General features: G+C 40.4%; 1 protein-coding gene across 1 annotated transcript; it reads right to left on the bottom strand.

The window, feature by feature from the left end:
• Positions 1-6,000: 6,000 nt before the first annotated feature.
• LOC147630936 (uncharacterized) lies at positions 6,001-13,566 on the bottom strand. The gene is made up of 7 exons (XM_086809953.1): positions 13,473-13,566; positions 13,225-13,322; positions 12,923-13,037; positions 12,023-12,147; positions 11,804-11,877; positions 11,231-11,278; positions 6,001-6,046 (listed from the first exon to the last, which is right to left on the bottom strand). Exons 1-7 carry the CDS (start codon positions 13,564-13,566, stop codon positions 6,001-6,003), a joined length of 600 nt encoding a protein of 199 aa, XP_086666079.1.
• Positions 13,567-22,790: the final 9,224 nt, after the last annotated feature.

Raw genomic sequence — 22,790 nt, 5'->3', positions numbered from 1 at the left:
ATAGCTTGATACATTCCACTTTAGGCTATTAATATGAAAAAAAGTAACTTGGTCCCCAAGCTTAGCTATTTACATTAAAATTGTTATAATTTAATTAAATGAAACTATGGGCGAGCGACCATCATTGCACATCAAAAATACGACGGTCGCACATTAGCCAAAATCCATCGCACCCACATTGCTCCATGCACTGATCTGCTTACCAAAAACATGACACATTAAATCTCGCTTATCTGCCCAACACGATGTGACCATTGCTCCACGCTCTCGCATGTAACCAGTCATGACCATGTGGCAAATGAGCGTATCACATAAAATATCAAATAATTCCACAATTCTCATTTCCATAACATGTTTTCTTAAATATCTTTGCCACCGCTGTTAGGGAACGGATTTGGCTTAGGGTCCTCCACTCTATTTATTTTCTAGTGTCTTTGATTAGCCCGGTTGGAGTGAAAATCCATCGGTTAGTTGATTAATTTTATGTTTGTTTTGTTGTTGATGGTATTACTTGGAGCATTGGAGGTTAATCGAGCATTGGAGTGTTCAAGTCTTCACCGAGCATGGGAGAAGCACGTAGGTGCTCTCACATTGCCCTTAACATTCATGCAAAACCTTGATGTTTTGTTCTTTTTTCTTTAAGCTTAAATCTTAGTTTAATTAACAAATTAATATTGATTTGTTAGTCTTAATCATGCATTTTAGGCACCAATAGATACTAAAGATTAGCTCTAGCTCTCCATTGAATAAAAAACACACAAAAAAAAGTCAAAAAATACCTAATCTAACAGAAGATTGGGGAAAAAACCAAGCGAAACTGCATTCTGCTGGTTGATTCTAAGAAGCAAACGTCCATTCGCTTTACAAGCCACACCCGTTCCATCTTTGCCATGTTCGTTCCCTTCCTCAGCTAACCAAATCTAGTAAGATTTTCTCGCTAAATGTGGCAGATGCATTAAAATGGGAATATTTGCATTAAATTAAGCATTAAGTGCATTTAATTGCATTTAATCAAGTGGGTGTGACTGTGCTGTCAGAGAATATGCCAGTTGGCCTGTAGCCTTAAATTCCAGACAAATCTTAAAAATTCCCAAATCTGATAGTGCCACAACCATACCAAAAGTGCCACGGCCATTCCAAATGTCCCACGCCCGTGCCCTTCCCTTTGCCACGTGATTTGTGAAGCGAACGCCCGTTCCATTGTCATTCACAAGAGAACGTCCATATGGAGATTTCTAAAGGGTCTTGATGATGTGGCCTTACACAACTCATTGTATGCCTTGGGCCATACCTCCTTTGAGCAATGTTGCAGTAGTGTCATGGATTTTGAGGACACTCTCAAGGGAACACGTTCCTGTGAGAACTCCATGAAGGCACATCAGAAGCTTCTTTCAAGACTACCAGCATAAAGCCTGATGGAAAAAGCAGGGAGTCCACATCAAGACAACATGTAGAGCAATTGGCCACTGCATTAATGCAACAAATGACCCATCAATGGAGAACCAGCCAAGGTCGGGAACGAGGAGGTCAACCCCATCTCTATCCAAAGAGGGAGCTTGTATGGTGCCCGGTGTGTCCAGCTGACCATACCAGCACAGAGTGTCCACATCTGAGACCCCGTCATAGCCTCTACTGTACATATGCGTAAAATGGGGCAATCATGAAGTCTCCAACTGCTATCATTAGAAAGCTGCTCTACCTCGAGCTCTACCTCAGGCCTTGCTAGCCAACCCCAGGCAACAACTAGCTTTGCTAGCACCGACGCTCCGTAACGCACCTCAACCAGGCCAAGAAGTGGCCCAAAGAGGAATCCTCAGGGTTCCCGAAATGCCCTTATAGCCGGTTTTTCCACCTCAACCCCCACTGCCAAGAGTTGCACTAGTTAGTCAGCTAACCCTAATTGAAATCTTTGAAGATGGGAATGAGAGGAAAATTTTGGAAGTTCCCACTTATGAAACCCTAGAGCCAACAGGACCACCCTCTCAAACCTTAAGTCACTATGTTATGGAGGGAGACCAAATGTACATGGTGTACTTAGTAGCCCCCATTCCACATGCTAGAGACATGAATAGGATGTTTAAACAACCACCCATACAATGCTATGATTGCGCAGGACCTCACCGAGTGGATGAGTGTCCCAATAGGAAAGGGATGGCGAGTACCTCTGTAGGTGATTTTTCCCTGACTCCCATGTGTGTTGGGTGTGGTATTGATCACATGTGTAAGGATTGTCCACTAAGACCTAGAACAATAGGAAGGGCTCATGAGGTAGATCCGAGCACCAGCCTTAACTTGCTGAGCGTTAAAGACGGGTTCATCAGAGCAGTCCTACTTAATGCTGTAACTAGACTGCAGAACATGCAGAGGGCCGCAGCTCATGCTGTAACTAGACTGCAGAACATGCAGAGGGCCGCAGCTCATGCTTAATGCTACTTACTTAATGCTGTAACTAGACTGCAGAACATGCAGAGGGCCGCAGCTCATGCCAGCGGAGGCATCAACCTCACAAGACCAAGGCAAGCTAGTGCCCCTAAACAAGCACGAGAAATTAGGCACTCAAGAAAGAAAGCCACAAAGATTGGCAAGGGTGAGAGCCGGGTGGTTATCAAAAGTGGTTCGGAAGATGGCATGACAACTCATGTGTTGACTTCTTTATCTGAAGGAGAAGACTTGCTACGCTTTGCTACCTGAGCCAAAGAACCAATTGACACGCACCAACTACCGAAAAAACTCACTAAATATCCTAACCCTAAAGAGGAAAAAGAGAGACTTTTGGCAGCCCAAGAATTGGTCAGGGAATGCCAAGCGCAAATGGAAGATGAGCCTCCTACAGCCTATCTTGAACCATGCCCATCGGTATCAAATTTGAGACCTATGGAAGAGGCTCAAGTATATCTTGGAGATCTCCGAGACCAGCCACCCCCATAGAGGCTAGCAGAAGTAGCAACTTCCACTGTAGCAGTTACCCCCCCAGCAACTTCCACTGCAGTTACCCCCCAGCAGCAGTAGGGAGATAGTGGCTGAATATCTTAGAAACCTAGGGGATGACCATCTCAGAAGAATGAGCACTGAAATCCCTGTTCCCTTCCCTTACACTCAAAAGAGCTTTAGACTAAGCCAAACCAACCTTCCTTGTGGAACAGCCCCCGTTTTCCAAGAAACATTGCAGGTCTCTTCTCCTTCCTCTCTTCTCAGATCCAAATCCCTATCGGCACCTTGCTCAAAGGTAGCCCAAGTTTATGGAATGATTTGAAATATTGGATGGAAGGACACCTTGGGGTAGGCATGCATGAAACTATGGAGCGTGATAGCTCTAATGAAGAATTTCTTATACCCCATAAGGTAACTAGCACCCCTACAGTTCGAGTAAATAAGCTCAAACAATACTTCGAAAGAACCGAACTCAATATGACTTTATCGATAACCTTCGATGGCCTCCAAGTTATAGCAATCTTGGATGGAGGACTTGGATGGAGGAGCAGGAGTGAGCATTGCTACAAAACAATGCTGGGAAAAATGGGGAGCACCTGCCTTGGATGACACCTCATTATTGGTCAAACTTGCTGATGGAGCCACAGCTAGACCCATCGGTCTACTAAGGGATCTTAAAATTAAGATCTTGGGAACTACTTACTCGTTTACGACTGTATCCTTGGCATACCATTCATGAGAGAATAAAAAATGATTCATGATTATACATCTGAAGAAAGGACCAAATATTCAAGATCAATCTATGCACGTGGAAGGTACACCCTATGAGTGGAAGACCATTCGAGGACTCTATCACAACTACGCGATCCACTGCAACCCATCTGTGCCAGACATGTCACGAGACTTTTGAAGATGAGAAGGATAGTGAGGAGTGTGCACCTCTTCAAGAGCTAGAAGACTCTGAGAACTAGATGCATATCCTTGCTACCTTGGACATTTTTCCTAGATGCACTAGCACAAGGTTTGCTAAGCATACAGGCAAGAGATTACATCTCTATATATGCTTAGTTCAACATACCTGCCCAATGTCACCACCCAAGAACCCAAACAAGTTATTAGAACAAAGCCATCAAGGGGTGCATGCTCTCATAGAACTCACATGCCTGAGGGATTCCGTGGGCTAGTACGATACGTCTTCCCAAACGATTCAGATACCCACTGGCTCAAGTATGTTGGGGTGATGGAAGCACATGACCACTTCAATGAAATGTGGCAGAAGGAGTTTTCCAATAGCTCCCTTTTGATGCACACGTCCATCCCACAGCCAGCAGGGCCCATATCGAGTCTAAACTAGAATCAGAGAAACTTTGCCACTCAGCACGCAAAGCACACAACAAAAAGTTAGCACTGGCTAAAAAAGAAGCCAAAATGCTAGTTGATGAAGAAAATGCTAAAGCCAACGAGACCAGACATGTGCGTAAACATTTCAATGCCTTCCAGATGGCTGGTGACGGATTTGTCCAATATGATTCAGCTTAAAAGTCAGACAGTGGGCAACCACGGACCTCTTGTGATGCTCAAGCCAAGGTTAAGGAGATAAATTTGGCATACCTGGGCGAGGACTTGAGGCCAGTGTATATTGGAGAAGACCTCTCTACAGAAGAAGAGATCGAGCTTATTGCTCTCTTGGCAGAATTCCAGGATTGCTTTGCCTTCTTGAAGTACATGGACATGAAAGGTGTACCTCTTGAAGTAGTCCATCACACCATTCCAATGGTTGATGGAGCCATGCAGATCAAGTAACAAGCTTATCTGATGAACCCAAAATACTCCAAGATGGTTTACGAAAGAGATTGACAGACTCATTGATGCCGGATTCACTACGAGATTGAGCCTACTTAATGGGTATCACCCATTGTAATAGTGCCCAAGAAGAATGGAAAAGTCAGAGTGTGCGTTGATCTTAATAAAGTCAATGCTACCACCATCAGGGATCATTATCTCGTATCTTTCACACAACATGAACGAGTAGTAGGGAAAGGAAGCCTATAGCTTCCTTGATGGATTCTCTGGGTACAATCAAGTACTGATCGATCCCAAAACAAGAACCAGCATAAAATAGCCTTTGCCACCAAATGGGACACATATGCATACCGTGTTATGCCCTTTGGGCTGAGCAATGCCCTAGGTACCTTTCAACGTCTTATATTCCTTGAGGTCTTCATGGATGACCTTTGTGTCAATTACTCCTGAAAGGAGCATCTTACATGTTTGCGTAAAGTGCTGGAAAGGTGCAGGCTATATTGCATCTTGTTGAACCCACTAAAATGCCAATTTTGGGTTCAACGTGGAGTAATCCTGGGACAAATTGTCTTAGGAGGCAGGGAATCTCTACTGTGATGACAACAAAGTAAGGCTCATCCTAGATCTGCCCCCACCCATGGAGAGTCCTGATGATAATTTTTATAAAATAATGGACTGGATATTTTGGAGGATTATGATCAGTAATACTATAGTTTCATTGAAAGATTGTTTTAAAGAAAGCCAAATCTATCAAAAAGGTAATTTTATATTGGGTGTGTAAGTGGTGTGTCTACCTTAAATTTTGCTTGAAGCGCTGCCTAAGGGGCATGGGAACTCTTTTCCTTGGTACCCGGGATAAAATATAACCAAATTTTTATATAAAGAAATCCCACCAATATAGTGGTTTGGGCAATTGGCTAACCCATGGGCTGGTTGGGGTTAGGCTGGATCGGGGGGATTCCTGTGATACAAATAGTTATGATTAAGTTACATTAGATTCAATCTCGAGAAGACCCTTGTTTTGTGGGAGGGAATCAGCGGTTGTGCCTCGCTAAAAGGGAAAAAAAGCGGTGATGCTATGCACCAAGTGCAAGTCTCTTTCTTGATTTGACCATGTGACTTTAAGGTTCGGTTGGATCAGTTTGGTTAGTTAAGACCTTGACTCGTTAGATTAATTCTCCCATTAGATGATTTCCCTGGTGGAATCACCCATGCCTTCCGAGCGAGGGAAGTTTTTCTATGTTCGGTTTTGGAGGAACCGTCGGGCTAGTCTCTTGTCCGGACATCCGTGGTCGAGGCCATGAGTGTGGATCTGTTATATACACATTATGTGTGCATACACTAGGAGGCTAACCCACATTAGGCTTGTGAGCATGGGAACAAGCTCTAGTGGAGCATGGGTTAGGACTTACCTTAAGGGTTAAGGTTAGGGTCAGGCATCCAAAGGTCACACATGGGAAATGGAGAGTCAAGAGTCACTTGAGGGCCCTCTTATATAATAGGGGCATGGGGCACACTTAAGGGATGGTCTCTTGAGGTTATCTTGAGTCTAAGGCTATGTTATTTTGAGGCTAGGTTATGATATGATGTTCTCTTGTAAAGAGGACTATATCTAGTTACGTACCATTTCACACTATGGCTACATGCTACTAGATTGGAGTTATACCTCTTGATGATATGGGACATCAAGGTAAAGATATGATTTACTTCATTATAATTCATGTGTGCATCCCTTGGGCTCAGGGGTGGTCGGGTGGATGCGTTCATGCTTTATTTATGCATGTTTATGCATAACAATTATCTAGAGAGATCTTAGGGTTTTAACAGTGGTATTAGAGCAATCTCTAGTTAATTGTTGCTGATTTTTCTTTCTTATTGTAATTTTTAGCATTTTTTGAAGTAAATTTTAATATTTACTAGATAAAAATATTATTTTGTTCTTTTTATTGATGATTTACATGTGGATCATCAGTATGGCAGTTGGAATGCGTGTTTCTTCTATTCAATGGACGAATCGACGTTGCAGGAGAATTTCGTGAGTTAATGCTATTTTTTCCTATTTTTTATGGCTTAAAATAAGCATTAATGGAAAGTTTTACCAAAATACTGTATATTTTATCATAGATATTTTTGGTAGAATGGATTCCCTGAATTTATACAATTTTAGAAAATTTTTCTTAATTTTTTAGAAAATTCTAGAGTATTTTTATGGTAAAAAATATATTTTTAATACATTTTTGCTATTAAATTTCCGTCAATTTTCTACTGAGATGCACTAGGGGACAGCATGTTGATGCATGGAATGCCCTCTCATGTGCGTGGGACTCTCTTCGCCTCTCAATTCTGAATTTTCCTTCTTTTTTCCTCTCCCGCGTGTGAACGTCTCTTAGTTGGCATAATTTGATTAATTTTTAATCATAATTAACTTTTAATTATGATTAATAAAAAAAGATTAATTAAATTTTTAATCCTCCTCTCTGATTATAGAGAAGGAGGGGGTAGGAGGCATAGTGAGAAGGGTAGCCAAGGGCCACAAGATGTGAAGTCAATATGAAGGGTAGCCAAGGGCCACTAGATGTGAAGTCTATATGAAGGGTAGCCAAGCCATATGAAGGCTAGGGCAGCCAAAACCATTGGGAAATAGCCTGCATCGACGCATGGTGCTTCATAGTGGTTTTGGCGATGGCCTTCATATGGCTTAGGTTTCGATTTCCCCTTGGCCTACACATGGCCTACACATGGCTTGTCTAGCCTTTGTTTTGGACTTTCCCATCAAACTAATCATACACCCTAGAGTACCATGACCTGCATAGTGATAAAAATACATGCAAAAAATTGGCACGCTTTTTTTGAATTGAATAAAAATATACTCCCCAAATAGATAGTGAGTATAGCCTTTGTTTTGGGCTTTCCCATCAAACCAATCATCCAACCCAGAGTACCACGACCTGCATAGTGATAAAAATACATGCAAAAAACTGGCAGGCTCTTTTTGAATTGAGTAAAAATATACTCCCCAAAAAGATACTGAGTACACCCAACAACCATGTAGTTAATCAGTCTAATTAGTCCTTCAACATTGTGGATACATATGGCACTATTCTTTTCAAATGGTTATGGCCTTGGCCTTGATATGGTTAGCCTATTATTGGATATAGACATTAACTCTATGTACAATTCTTGCAAATAGAAACCCTCCACATAAAAACCCTCATCATCAAGGAACTACCTTAAAAGAGTTGCTTAAACAATATTCTTGCTTAGGAATTTTCCATGTATACCTATGTGCATGTATCTTCTACCTCAAACAATGTATTGGTGCAAGTCTATGTGCATGTCTATATCCATGGTAGCAAAGCCAAGTGTAGTCCAAGGCCACACCATTGGGAAGCAGCACACGTCAACGTGGGCTTCTTCCCATTATGAACTTGGCCTACATGTTTCTTTTAACCTAAGGTTAATGGGAACCACCAAAAGCATCTTGTCAAGGCCTTGTACACAATGAATAATGGAGAAGTCATCATCAACAAACAACGAGATTAGAAGACATATCTAGCTTATGGAAGAGCTAAGAAAAGGGCTTGGATGTTTGCAGTTAAAAAGGGATGGCCACCAACGGACATCAAGAACTATCAATTGGTCGCCTAAACCATGCAATGTCTACCCAAAGCTTGATTTTAGATGTGTGTAGCATACACTAATCTTGCATTTGCACTTTATGTTATACTCAATGGGGATGGCATGGGTTGTACAAAGGAAATCTTCCTATGCACTTCATGGGAGATCTCTAGTTAATTCCCATTAGTTCACTTTTTTAGTGTTTGGCACCCAACTAAAGTCAATGTAAATGCCCGTGGCCATTAAGTGGCATGTATATAAGTGACTTTTACTAATGAGAACGGGACATTCCCTTGTCTACTGATTGAAAGTGTGCTCTTGCTCCTTCTCCTCTAGCTCTTTACCATATCCTCTTGTCCTCTTGGTAGTGCTTCTGTGAGAGTGAGTGTGTGTGAGAGTCTTTTCCTCTTGCCCTCTTGATCTTGCCAAGTCTTGCTAGTGAGAGAGTGAGAGTGAACTATTGTCTTACATAGTGGAGCATGGCCTTGGGTAACAACGAGGAGTGCTAAACTCTACATAGACAACTTTTGCAGTGTGAAAGCGGGAGGTGGGTCTTCTCAAGTGCTAGCATGAATTCGTTTGGTTTCCTCTTCCCTGAGATGGTGGATAAGCTATGAAGTTCCCCATGACACACAAAACGTGAGTACTCTTCATGTGACTGCATGGTAGTTTACGTTATCACTTGTTTTGACTCATGTGTAGGGCTTGTTTTTATTGGCCATGTTGTGAAAGACCCGTGAGAGCCTCAATGATATGTATGCTTCTTAAACTTTTTGAAGTTTGACATTTTTTTCGACTACCATATTGAGTTGATAGAATCTCGAAGAAGGAACCTATTTGATCGAAAAAAGAGTAGAATCTCCTAGAAGGAATTTGTTTGAGAGAAATGAATTCACTATTGAATCCAAAAACAACAAATGATTTTTTTTCTTACAAACTAGTGTTAAACATTTTATAGAAGCTTATGTTTGATAATCACCTTTCCTCAACTTAATAGCAAAACACTTCCTGAATTAGCTCAACTTTTTACATCTTGCAGCTCCGAAATTGGTGCAGATAAATAATAGCAAAACACTTCTTGAATTAGCTCATCTTTCTTTATCTTTTATCAAGTGAGTGTGAATACCCGTGGTGAGTAAGTGACATGTATATAAGTGGCTTTAACTAACGAGAAAAGGGACATTCCCTCCTTGAGTGTTGATTGAAAGTGTGCTCTTGCTCCTTGTTCTCTAGCTTTCTACCCTATCGTCTTGTCCTCTTGGTAGTGCTTGTGTGAGAGTTTTTTCCTCTTGCTCTCGGTCTTGCCATGTTTTGCTAGTGACAGAGTGAGAGTGAACTATGGTCTTGCACAATGGAGCAAGGTCTTGCAACAATGGGGAGTGCTAAGCGCTACAAAGACAACTTTTACGATGTGACAGTGAGAGGTTGGTCTTCTCAATTGCTAGCGTGCATTCGTGTGGTTACCTCTTCCATGAGATGGTGGATAAGCTACGAAGTTCCCCCCCACGACACACAAAAGGAGAGTACTCTTCATATGGCTAGCTTCTTGTTAGGAGTGTTGTGTATTTGGGTTTTCCATTAACACCACTACCAGCAGAGCGAGCATGCTAGTTTGTGTTAACAGTTTTTTTACTCATGTGTAGGGCTTGTTTTTAATGGCCACATGGGATCCGAGAGAGCCTCAATGATATGTATGCTTCTTAAACTTTTTGAAGTTTGAGATTTTTTTCGACTATCATATTGAGTTCATAGAATCTCAAAAAAGGAGCTTATTTGATCTAAAAAAGAGTAAGATCTCCTAGAAGGAATTTGTTTGAGAGAAAAAAACTCACTATTGAATCCACAAACAACAAATGAATTTTTTTCCTTACAAACTAGTGTTAACATTTTATAGAAATCTTATGTTTGATAATCACCTTTCCTCAACTTAATAGCAAAACACTTCCTAAATTAGCTCAACTTTTTATATCTTGTATCACATTGCAACTCCTAAATTGGTGCAAATAAATAATAGCGAAACACTTCTTGAATTAGCTCATCTTTCTTTATCTTTTATCATTTGGCAACCTCTAAATTCGTAAAAATAAATAAATGACCTTTGTTATGCACAAAACAAACTTTTTCGAATGGCATATATAACTTAAGTTGTCTCAAAACATCAGGTAATAATAAATGTACAAATTTCTTGGCCTACTTGTGTTTATTTGTATGTAATTATTATAATTTCTAACCAAGAATACCTTCAAACTAAAAATATGATAAGATTTTTTTAAATATCCTAGCTAAGCCAAATGAACACACACATGCATACACACAAAGAAAACTCATCAAAGATTGCCTATTCATTATGGGATGTAGAACACCATTGTTAGAATGTCTATTCTTTAAAAGAAATTGTAAGTTATCTTATAATCAACTCTGGATTTCCATTTTCTATTGAGAATGGCAGGATTAGGAGATGAGATGACCATTAGGAAAACTTTTATTCACAACAAAAAAAGAAATACGTACAACAAAAAAAAGAAGAGTGTAGATAGAACAATGATTTTTTAAAACATAAAAACCACAAGAAGGATGATTGAAGAGCATCTACCGTGAACCATTTTTCAACTCTATAAAAGCATCTTTCTTTTCCAAACAAACCAAATTCTAAACCACATTCATGAATCAAAAAAGAGGCCATCCAAAAAATGGGCAAGATTCTCTATCTTCATACTACAAGAGCAGAAGCCAACTATATTGTTCCTCCTCCTCTCTTAATTAACTCCATCAAAGAAATCCGAAGCTAGCTTCTGATACAAAATGTATTGTCTATGAATTCATGCTTGTAGCGTGCTTAATGATCTCTTATCACATTGCTAGTGTCGAGTTTATTGACCTAAACATTGCACTAGGATTGCTCAACACATTGGCCACATACTCTTTCCTGTAAATTCAACCAAAAGCCTGTTAATAGTTAGAGACATTGCAACACCGTCAACAACAGATTATGATGATGCAAAACCAACAATTCACTATATACATGCGTATACGAAAGATAAATTCTTTGTGAAGGAAAACCAAATTATGCAAATATTTAAAGTAGATATATCATGATAATGCAAGACTACCTACTCATGGGTGTGGATTGTTTTGTCTTTGTAAAGACATGTTATTGAAAAAAAAAAGAGAGGAATACTAGCTGGAGATAAGTCTCACTTAATCTAAAAATGTTTTTTTTTTCCAAATAGAGGAAGGAATGAATACTAGTTATTGGAGATAAGTTTCACTTCATCTAAAGTCTGTGTGAAAAGTTCAAGGAGGTGACTGATAGTAACAAGAAGAATACAGACAGATTATAACAAGCTCCTGAACCGATTAGAGTGTTACCAAGACATTCGCTTCATAGTACATAAAAATGATAGCCTATCACTCCTCCTACAAAGAGAGAAAGAGAGGATGATAAATTTACCTCGACTCTATCTCATCTCCATCAGGTTTAAGAAGATCGATCCTCGTGGGAACCTCTGTGTATAGAAGAACTGCCTGCGTTGGTAAGGTAATTGGTAGATTAAGATTAATGAAACCGAAATAATAGTGAGGGAATATGATCAAGGAGTGTGTGCAAAGATCAAGGATTGGTTGATCCTAGTATTTACGCGCCGCGAGTCAAAAAGATAATCATATGTACCTTAATGTAGTCTTCGGTGTCGAGCGTGAATCGATGGTACATTCCTGGCGGCAAGGTAATCATATCTCCCTTTTTGACAGTAAACCTTATCCAGCTGTTATCGTAATCTCTTATGTCCCAATAACCTACGTAGAAAGGCTAGATATGATTAGCATTAGCTTAGCTGCACTTCCTAGTTATAAGTGCAATGCTACACATACCAGGTTATATATATATATATAACATTACACAAAAACAAGCCTAGGTTTTTAGTTTGCATATTGAAGCCTAATTTGAATATCTGCTCGACGATGGTGCCGATGGCTTCTCTACCCTCCTCCTCGCGTTTTCTTGCTTTCAAGTCTTCTTTCCGGAACATCATCATGCCCAAATTTGTTTCGCCCAAATCCTCGCACACGCACACTTCGTCTTCTCATGCTAATGCTGCTCGTTGTTGCGTTCCGCATGAGAGAGCAAGACGGAGACCCTACCTTCGTAGCTCTACCCTTGTAGCATATCGTTCCCTTTCCAAGACTTTGGAGGAGGAGGAGGAGCAAGCTATCAGCAAGTCATGCAATGTTGAAATACATTTTCGCTGCCTGAGGTGTGAGTGCAGAGTCACCACAAATCATACGTTGATGGGATGTGTGACCACACCACCATGATCATGACATAGGTAGGCGCTGGTGGTAGATAAAGTTCCGTGAGTTGCCCACTGCAGCACAGCACAGTGGAGGAGGGCGACGTATATATGCAAGAAGATGAACGTCGTTGACAGCTACTTGACCGGAATTTGGGTTGCTTGGGAGCCAATAGGGTTGACGTTGGTCGGCGCGTCGTACATGTAGGAAGGGGTAATTAATAATTATGCAATATCATCGAAGATTTTCATGACCAAATAAAGTGACTGATTTAATTTACCACGGCCTTCAAGGATAAGTCGGCTTTCTTCATAGGGATGCAGATGTTCCTGAAAGAAGTGTTCAGTCTTCTGCTCAAAGTTGTCCATAACGCCAGGTGCTACAGTTATCGTCTCCTGCATCATGGTAGTAATTACAAACCAAAATCATATCACATATGCATGCATGCAGTAGTAGTAGTAGTAGTCGTCACCTTCATTTGCATTAGTAAGCTGCACTAGTACTGCGTTTTTATAATGCCATATCATAGGAATCAAATACCAAACGATTAATTATTGCTAGCTGCAATAACAAGCTGATTACCCAATAAACGTAGCCATGGTCGCCTTTTACTCTCTCGAGCGTAGGGTCTCTCTCCCAGTTGCAGTCAACATCTATTTTCCAATGTAAGACGCCGAGTTCTACACGAAAATTAAATTAACAAAGAGTAAAACCTCCCTTAGGCCTTGAGCATCATGACGCAATCTTTAACGCAGCAAACAAGCTGACTGTTAAGCTTACTGTGCGTTGAGTTGATAACGAAAAGAGTTAAACTTGACGAAACATGTCACCTTTCAAGTGTTCCTTTGATACTGGGCGATTAGGAACGTATTTGTGAGGAAGCCTGCGGTCATCATCTGCGGGATTGTACACCCAAGCCTCCATAGCTTCTTCTAATTAGCTATCCTGCGAGAAAGCAAGCTGCCTAAGGACGTTAGTCTTGTGATACCAGGAAGCTAAGCTGGTACAAAAACCTCAGTATAAAAAGGTAACCCCCCAAAAAAAAAACTACAAGTAATTGATGAAAAAAGCAACGCCATGTACACAGACAAGGAATTAAACGCTTCGCCGCTCATAAGAAACGCAATGTTGTCTTGCGCCTGCTCCCCACAAAACTCTTATATAGAGAGGTGTGAGCCATATTATATTAATTTCTTTCATTTTGTGAGAACGATGCGCTCTAGTTTGACGAAGGCCGCAAGTGTGAGCATAATTTCATTTTGTGTGAAATATAAACAATAAATAGATCACATTTAGATTCGAGGGTTAAATATAAACAATACTAAGATCACATTTAATTTTGTGTAAAATATACACAAAATAATAAGAACACATTTAGATTCGAGGGGACGCTAGGCGAACACCACAGCTTTGCTTTGCCTGCTGCCACAATGCAAAAATTACACTGGACACAAGGTTAAGATATTAGCAAGCCCTTGCACCTCCAATATCCCACTCCACATCATCTTATGGCCCTAAACTAAGCGGGCACACAACCATCCTTGGGCTTCTCTGCGCTTATTTAAGCCCTATTCTAAGGTGAGAGTCTAAACAACATCCAACCACTACAAGAGATCACCCTAATACCGTAATACCGTCGTATATACCGAAGATTTAGATTTGGTTTTTTTGCCTAAAACTACCCACACTGATCATTATCACTGTCGGTATTGAATCGTCAATAATATTTATCGCTCAACTGTTGTCTTTATAAACTAGTATACTGATGCTACCTACTGTGATTGGTATATGCATCGGGCATCGATGTTTTTACTGACGTAAATATCGATGCAAATATCAATGTTTATTTCGATATAAATACCGACACTGGTATAAATCTTTTTTTTTTGGGTGAAATGAGACAGATTCAAGTAGTTTGTCCCAACCTGTCTCGTTGTGCCCATACTACCTAGCTAGTAACTTTAAATATAAACACATTAAAAACAAAGATGTAGAAAAGATAATCAAATTTATGCATATTTATGTGTGGAATTCGGAAAACTAAAAAGTGCACAGATATTCATATTCAAGATGCGATAACTCATCATTGACATTAAGAAACCTCACAAGAAGTATAAAACTCCAAATACGGTATTAGAAAATCTTGATACTTTGGAAATTTTGCAAGTTGTCTTGCAAACAAAAAAAAATAGTGGATCTAGCGCTCTTAAAAAAATTACGAACATAGCTCTTACAAAGAACATTTGAAAGTTGTCTTACAAAAAAAAAAAACTAAGAGGCCCATGTAAGAGCTACTAGTCGTGATCACATCAATGCATCTTTCCACTTCTCGTGGCTTCGACTTGCTAAATATGCTAAATACTCTTCCTTCAATGGGCATGGTTATACTAAAGAAGAGTATGATTTCACGTGGTGTCACGGAACTACATCCTTGTTTGACAAGATGGAGCGAGAAAGGCAAGAGCTCAATTGGGCCCATATTGTCAACTATGTAAGTATATAATATAGTCAAACATTAAACTTTTTAGTTTTCTAAATTTCACACATAAATTATGTGTATCATTTATCTTTCTGTACTTTATCTTTTTTATGTTACATTGTCATGATAAAACTTATGGTTCTATTCCTCAATGTAGGGAGTATCTTGCAAAAAGAAAGAGATGAAGACTTACAAAGTACCTGAACCAAAGTGATCGATGCCACCAACACAAAGGTGAGAAGTACCTGAACCTTTGAGGCGTACTTTATGAGCATCTCATTGTAATTGCTTGTACTTATTGGGGGTGTTACAAACCTCCACCTTAGCTTTCCTTCGGTCTTTGATGTTGAGATACATGGGCTTACTCTTTCTTTTATTTAAATTTACATCTCACACCTCAAACCTTCAATGGCTCATTAGATCTCTCATTCTCTTGAGCATGTAATTATTTGTTGAATTGCTGGAAGAGATTTGAGACTAGGAACCCTCTATGAAGCTACTCAAAAATGCAATTCTTTTATTCTTCTGGTTGGTCATGCCACTTCACGAGGATGTCATGGCTAAACTGCACACTACAGAGGTGAGTGTCAATACCCTACCACCTGGCTTATCCTCAATGATGGACCTATCATCATAGCATCTATAGGAGTATAGGGACCCTGATGCTATAGAGCAGGGAGTAAAGGGAGTGCGAGAAAAAGGAGTGTCTACCCAAGTGAAGTCTAGAGGGATGCCACGAGTGGCTCTAGGAATGAAACCCAAAGTTATTGTAGAAGTGACACCCTGATAAGTATATGGAGTAGTCTTAACAAAATGTGTAGGAGGATGATGTGGTGTAGTAGTAGCATCACTACCACCTCCACATAACAAAATGTGGAGGATGATGTAGTGTAGTAGGAGGATGATGTGGTGTAGTAGTAGCATCACTACCACCTCCACATATACTAGTGCTAAAAGCACCACCACCACTAGCACTACCACTTCCATTACCACTAGCCCTACTACATAATGGCTACAATGAGACCTGTGTCATGAACTCTTTGCATCACTAGCAACAGTTTGAACACTCAGGGTGGTGGGACTCAATGAGTCAAGAATGGGTGAGGTGAGCTCCAACCGAGCTATCTCATGTTGGCTCAAGGGGGAACACTTGGAAGGAATTTTGGATCTCATCCTATGTGCAGTCTCGTAGATTACTAGACATGGCTACTTTAAAACAAAACGTGGATTCAGCTCAAAACAAAGCATACTTTTGCATAGAAAATCATAAATATAAAAAGAGCTTGTGTGTACGAGCTTACCTCCAGTGGTTGAGAAGAGCTAATGTCTCAAATAAGGTGAAAGACCAACAATAGCTTACCTCCAGTATGTATACTCTATAGTCTATGTATACATAGCGTGCATAGTGTATAAATACATTCTTATGCCTATACACGCATTCATAATCTATGCTCTATACTTTATGATCTATGCGTATAAAGAGTATGCATAATCTATGCATACGTAAAGAGTATGCATGTTCTATGCATACGTAGCATGCATACCTTATACATGCATAGAGTATAGATTAAGCATAGAGCATCTATACTTTTTATGTGTGCATGCTCTATAGTTTTTATACATGTATAGAATATAGACTATGTGATCTCTATGCTTTATGCATGCATAAAGAGAGCATGGTTTATGCATGCATAGAGTATGTGTGCTCTAGGCATGCATTGAGTTGTGCAAGCTCTAAGGCTGCATAGAGCCACCATAGAGCATGTAGTATACTCTATGCATGCATAGCTCTTTATGCATATAGCCTCTATAGAGGACACATTAAGTAACGACACATCTTTCCATTGTAAATCCAGCATGCCAATAGGTTGCTATGCCGTTTACTCAGCATTGGGTTGAGGTGTTGTAGTAGGCATTATGGCTTGTGGGGCTGTGATGGAAAAGGTAAATCCAATTGTGTTGAGGTTTGAAATAATTAGTGACGAGCACTTGCACGTGTGCGGCACTCAGAAGTCTCATGACCACTCTCTCCTTGAATAAATATGTTCCTTTTCTTAGCCTTCATTCCATGTTGGATTACTTTCAAAAAATTTGTGAAATTCATCTCCGTTAAAGTGTTACCCACCACTAAAGTGTTACCCTTAGCAATGGGTTTAATAGTAGAAGTGGTATCACATTTAGAATCTAATGCTTTGGCTCCCTTGACCATCAGATTATCTTCTACTTGGATGGCATTTGTTGTGTTACTTTATCCCACATAGTGATCCTTCTAATGACTAAGCCATTATAGGAGGTCGCTTCATGCGTAAGGCGACGGATGAACCTATCCACAGTAGGGTGATTATTTGAATAACATTCAGGTGGAAGGCAATGAGAGTTTGAATGCTTGAGACATCTAATGAAATGTCTAACTGATTCCTCTTCTTCTCTCTGGGCTTTGTGTAGCTATGAAGCTAACCACTAGTTTATTCTCAGAGGTGGGTACATATGGCATGATTTGAAGGGAAGCCTCCATTGCAATTTGAGTCTCATCCAAATTCTCTTCCCCCCCACTTCATCCATCCCACTGCCATCTCTAGAAGCCTCTTTCAACTCATCAATTGATGGAGGACTAACTTTCTCCACTATTTTCCTTTCGCAACACTCGATTGCTCTTTCTTTTCACTGTATGTCTTTGTTTCGTGGAATTTTTTCTCTCCATCTTGTGAACACAAACAAACACACAACTAAATCATGCTTGAAGAATATGAATTAGTCCTTCCACATTACAACAACTACAACATAATAACTCCTAAGAGATTCCATACAATAAAATGGCTCATGACATAACACTTTAAGTTACCATACATTAGGGAACAAGCCAAGCTCAAGGTAACCATGATTACCAACCTGAACTTCATTAGTCCTTATGATGCCATGCCGCCCCTTCTCTTGCACAAAGATGCTGATCATACTACAATGTCACACCATTAAAATAATGAAGTTTGTCTACAACACAAATCGGAACCACCCCGCAGAACTACCACCGAGACTTAATCCTAGCCTTGCATAATGTATGGTACAAATGGTGGAACGCTCATTGATTTTCTAAAACCCAGCCATCCGTGTGCCATGGCCAAAAGCATTGGGAAGTAGCCGGCATAGACATGGACTACTTGTCAATGGTTTTGGCCATGGCAGACGGATGGCTTGGCTACCCTTGGATTCACCCTTGGCCTACATATGCCCTACACATGGCATGGCTAATTAAAAAAATGCTACAAAGCTTAATGCTATTCTCATGCACAATGAAGACATTGAGAAGTAGAGAGGAGGAGAAGAGCACTTGACTCTTATATATAATGCACAAACCCACATCTCTTAGAGCCCATTTGTATTGGCACCCCCAAAATGTTTGGTGTCATGCCTCCAATAAGGGTAGAAGGCACAGTGTGAAGGGTAGCCAAGTTCCATGAGATGTGAAGTCTATATGAAGGGTAGCCAGGCTATGTGTGTGCCATTTGCCAAATCCATTGGGAAGCACCCCGCATCGACACGGGTTGCTTCTCAATGATTTTGGCCATGGCACACAGATGACCGGGCTACCCTTGGATTCACCCTTGGCATACATATGGCTACAGATGGCATGGACAGTACATGATTTTTAACAAAATGCTACAAATATTAATGCTAATCTCATGCACAATGAAGACATTGAGAAGTAGAGAGAAGGAGAAGAGTGACTCTTATATATAATACACAAAGCCACATCTCTCACAACCCATTTGTATTGGCACCCCCAAAATGTTTGGTGTCATGCCTCCAGTAAGGGTAGGAGGCATAGTGAGAAGGGTAGCCACATCACAGTAGTAGTAGTAGCATCATTACCACCTCCACATATACTAGTGCCAAAACCACCACCACCACTAGCGCTACCACTTCCATTACCACTAGCACTACTACGTAATGGCTACTACCACTATGGCTACGATGAGACCTGTGTCATGAACTCTTTGCATCACTAGAAACAGTTTGAGCACTCGGGGTGGTGGGACTCAATGAGTCGAGAATGGGTGAGGTGAGCTCCAACCGAGCTATCTCATGTTGGCTCAAGGGGGAACACTTGGAAGGAATTTTGGATCTCATCCTATGTGCAGTCTCGTAGATTACTAGACATGGCTACTTTAAAACAAAACGTGGATTCAGCTCAAAACAAAGCATACTTTTGCATAGAAAATCATAAATAGAAAAAGAGCTTGTGTGTACGAGCTTACCTCCAGTGGTTGAGAAGAGCTAATGTCTCAAATAAGGTGAAAGACCAACAATAGCTTACCTCCAGTATGTATACTCTATAGTCTATGTATACATAGCGTGCATAGTGTATAAATACATTCTTATGCCTATACACGCATTCATAATCTATGCTCTATACTTTATGATCTATGCGTATAAAGAGTATGCATAATCTATGCATACGTAAAGAGTATGCATGTTCTATGCATACGTAGCATGCATACCTTATACATGCATCGAGTATAGATTAAGCATAGAGCATCTATACTTTTTATGTATGCATGCTCTATAGTTTTTATACATGTATAGAATATAGACTATGTGATCTCTATGCTTTATGCATGCATAAAGAGAGCATGGTTTATGCATGCATAGAGTATGTGTGCTCTAGGCATGCATTGAGTTGTGCAAGCTCTAAAGCTGCGTAGAGCCACCATAGAGCATGTAGTGTACTCTATGCATGCATAGCTCTTTATGCATATAGCCTCTATAGAGGACACATTAAGTAGCGACACATTTTTCCATTGTAAATCTAGCATGCCAATAGGTTGCTATGGCGTTTACTCAGCATTGGGTTGAGGTGTTGTAGTAGGCATTATGGCTTGTGGGGTTGTGATGGAAAAGGTAAATCCAATTGTGTTGAGGTTTGAAATAATTAGTGACGAGCACTTGCACGTGTGCGGCACTCAGAAGTCTCATGACCACTCTCTCCTTGAATAAATATGTACCTTTTCTTAACCTTCATTCCATGTTGGATTACTTTCAAAAAATTTGTGAAATTCATCTCCGTTAAAGTGTTATCCACCACTAAAGTGTTACCCTTAGCAATGGGTTTAATAGTAGAAGTGGTATCACATTTAAAATCTAATGCTTTGGCTCCCTTGTTGACCATCAGATTATCTTCTACTTGGATGGCATTTGTTGTGTTACTTTATCCCACATAGTGATCCCTCTAATGACTAAGCCATTACAGGAGGTCGCTTCATGCGTAAGGCGACGGATGAACCTATCCACAGAGCAGGGTGATTATTTGAATAACATTCATGTGGAAGGCAATGAGAGTTTGAATGCTTGAGACATCTAATGAAATGTCTAACTGATTCCTCTTCTTCTCTCTAGGCTTTGTGTAGCTGTGAAGCCAACCACTTGCTCATTCTCAGAAGTGGGTACATATGGCACGATTTGAAGGGAAGCCTCCATTGCAATTTGAGTCTCATCCAAATTCTCTTTCCCCCCCACTTCATCCATCCCACTGCCATCTCTAGAAGCCTCTTTCAACTCATCAATTGATGGAGGACTAACTTTCTCCACTGTTTTCCTTTCGCAACACTCGATTGCTCTTTCTTTTCACCGTATGTCTTTGTTTCGTGGAATTTTTTCTCTCCATCTTGTGAACACAAACAAACACACAACTAAATCATGCTTGAAGAATATGAATTAGTCCTTCCACATTACAACAACTACAACATAATAACTCCTAAGAGATTCCATACAATAAAAAAGCTCATGACATAACACTTTAAGTTACCATACATTAGGGAACAAGCCAAGCTCAAGGTAACCATGATTACCAACCTGAACATTAGCCCTTATGATGCCATGCAACCCCTTCTCTTGCACAAAGATGCTGATCATACTACAATGTCACACCATTAAAATAATAAAGTTTGTCTACCACACAAATCGAAACCACCCCGTAGAACTACCACTGAGACTTAATCCTAGCCTTGCGTAATGTATGGTACAAATGGTGGAACGCTCATTGATTTTCTAAAACCCAGCCATCCGTGTGCCATGGCCAAAAGCATTGGGAAGTAGCCGGCATAGACGCGGACTACTTGTTGTCAATGGTTTTGGCCATGGCAGACGGATGGCCTGGCTACCCTTGGATTCACCCTTGGCCTACATATGCCCTACACATGGCATGGCTAATAGATGATGATTAAAAAAATGCTACAAAGCTTAATGCTATTCTCATGCACAATGAAGACATTGAGAAGTAGAGAGGAGGAGAAGAGCACTTGACTCTTATATATAATGCACAAACCCACATCTCTTAGAGCCCATTTGTATTGGCACCCCCAAAATGTTTGGTGTCATGCCTCCAATAAGGGTAGGAGGCACAGTGTGAAGGGTAGCCAAGTTCCATGAGATGTGAAGTCTATATGAAGGGTAGCCAGGCTATGTGTGTGCCATGGCCAAATCCATTGGGAAGCAACCCGCATCGACACGGGTTGCTTCTCAATGGTTTTGGCCATGGCGCACAGATGACTGGGCTACCCTTGGATTCACCCTTGGCATACATATGGCTACAGATGGCATGGACAGTACATGATTTTTAACAAAATGCTACAAATATTAATGCTAATCTCATGCACAATGAAGACATTGAGAAGTAGAGAGAACGAGAAGAGTGACTCTTATATATAATACACAAAGCCTCATCTCTCACAACCCATTTGTATTGGCACCCCCGAAATGTTTGGTGTCATGCATCCTGTAAGGGTAGGAGGCATAGTGAGAAGGGTAGCCAAGGCCCACAAAATGTGAAGTCAATATGAAGGGTAGCCAAGGGCCACAAAATGTGAAGTCAATATGAAGGGTAGCCAAGGGCCACTAGATGTGAAGTCTATATGAAGGGTAGCCATGCCATATGAAGGCTAGGGCCAGAACCATTGGGAAGTAGCCTGTGTAGATGCAAGGTGCTTCCTAGTGGTTTTGGCCATGGCCTTCATATGGCTTCGGTTTCGATTTCCCCTTGGCCTACACATGGCCTATTGTCTAGCCTTTGTTTTGGACTTTCCCATCAAACCAATCATACACCATAGAGTACCATCACCTGCATAGCGATAAAAATACATGCAAAAAATAGGCAGGCTTTTTTTGAATTGAATAAAAATATACTCCCCAAATAGATAGTGAGTATAGCCTTTGTTTTGGGCTTTTCCATCAAACCAATCATCCACCCTAGAGTACCACGACTTGCATAGTGATAAAAATACATGCAAAAAACTGGCAGGCTCTTTTTGAATTGAGTAAAAATATACTCCCCAAATGGATATTGAGTACACCCAACAACCATGCAATTAATCAGTCTAATTAGTCCTTCAACACTGTGGATACATATGGCACTATTCTTTTCAAATGGTTATGGCCTTGGCCTTCATATGTCTAGCCTATCATTGGATATAGACATTAACTCTATGTACAATTCTTACACATAGAAACCCTCCACATAAAAACCCTTATCATCGAGGAACTACCTAAAAGAGTTGCTTATTCTTGCTTAGGAATTTTCCATGTATGTCTATGTGCATGTATCTTCTACCTCAAACAATGTATTGGTGCAAGTCTATGTGCATGTCTATATCCATGGTAGCCAAGCCACGTGTAGTCC

The sequence above is a fragment of the Cibotium barometz genome, chromosome 15, assembly GCF_041138505.1.
Source record: "Cibotium barometz isolate CiBa-2024 chromosome 15, ASM4113850v1, whole genome shotgun sequence".
In the NCBI taxonomy this organism is placed as follows: domain Eukaryota; kingdom Viridiplantae; phylum Streptophyta; class Polypodiopsida; order Cyatheales; family Cibotiaceae; genus Cibotium; species Cibotium barometz.
Note: the sequence above shows the minus strand (reverse complement) of the source record. Positions and strands in the feature narration are given on the sequence as shown.